Source organism: Fulmarus glacialis, unplaced genomic scaffold (genome assembly GCF_000690835.1).
Source record: "Fulmarus glacialis isolate BGI_N327 unplaced genomic scaffold, ASM69083v1 scaffold26300, whole genome shotgun sequence".
Lineage (NCBI taxonomy): Eukaryota > Metazoa > Chordata > Aves > Procellariiformes > Procellariidae > Fulmarus > Fulmarus glacialis.
In genome coordinates this window covers 1589-2640 of record NW_009188674.1, presented here as the reverse complement: position 1 = coordinate 2640, position 1052 = coordinate 1589, and the positions used below count along the sequence as shown (strand labels likewise).

Sequence of the window (1052 nt, the reverse complement as noted above, 5' to 3'; positions counted from 1 at the left end):
TGAGTCGCAGACCTCCAGCACAGCTTGCGCCTGAGCTTCCGTGGAGCGGGATCCCCGGGGCAGAGGGATGGGGGAGGCTGCCCGCCTTAGGGAGAAACTAAACCCCTGTGACAATGCCACCTCCTCGGTCAGCCTCTGCGCAGCCCACGGTGGTCTCCCCCGTCCCACACCACCACTACAAACAATATCCCCCCCACTTCTTTTTATGCAAGATCCTCATCTGGGATGGGGACCACGGGTACCACCCTGCCTGGCCATTCTGTCCCTCCCTTTCAAACTCCTTAAATAGTCGCAGGCTCGACAATGCTTTTTTTGGTCACTGGCAGCTGCATCAAGAGCCAAGGGTGGGATGCGCTGCTGACGGCTGCTCCTTGCAGATTTGTGGAGTGTGATCACATCCCCCTTCATCCCCAAGTACCTCTCAGCCCCGCGCTGTGCCACCCTGCATGGGCTCATCTACCTCATTGGGGACAACACCAAGAAGGTCCACGTGTACGACCCGGAGGCCAACATCTGGCAGAAGGTAGCGGGATGCGGGGCTGGGCGCAATCACCCTCCCGGGGAGGTGGGGCAGCTGTTCCCTCCCCGCCAGCACCCCACAACCATACCCTTGTACCCCTTCCCCCCTGGGTGCCAGCGCCCTCTCTCCCTCCTTCCCGCTCATCTGTTGGCTCTATTAACCCCTGCGGAGCCAAAGAGACCCCAGTCCTTCCTTCCCTGCTCCCCCATCACACCTGCAGTAGGAGCAGGGCTTCCGCACAGAGTTACTGATTTTAATCAGCGTTCACACTGCAGAAGCCCACAGGACCCCTCTTTTCCAGCACCACCCTCCTGCGGGGTGTGCGGAGCTCCTGCCTGCGCAGTCCGGCGAAATCCTGCCTGTCCCCTCCGCCTTCCAGACCCCCTGCTCCCTGCAGCACCCCCAGCCTTGCTCCCATACAAGCACAATACGGGGATGCTGCTAAAAGCAAGACATGGCCCCAGGTGCCCCCAAACCTCGCAGAGAGGACAGGGTGGGGGACGCACCCGGTGGGTCGATGTCCTCGCCGGGG

The 1052-nt window shown here is 61.6% G+C and overlaps 1 protein-coding gene across 1 annotated transcript in view; it reads left to right on the top strand.

The window, feature by feature from the left end:
• Positions 1 to 1052, top strand: part of LOC104078043 (kelch-like protein 30) — a gene marked incomplete at its 5' end in the record, with an annotated part of 2053 nt that overhangs the window by 621 nt on the left and 380 nt on the right. Inside the window, one exon of the mRNA XM_009579521.1 lies at positions 378 to 582. Coding sequence (XP_009577816.1) covers positions 378 to 582 — 205 coding nt within the window. The remainder of the gene's footprint in view (positions 1 to 377; positions 583 to 1052) is intronic.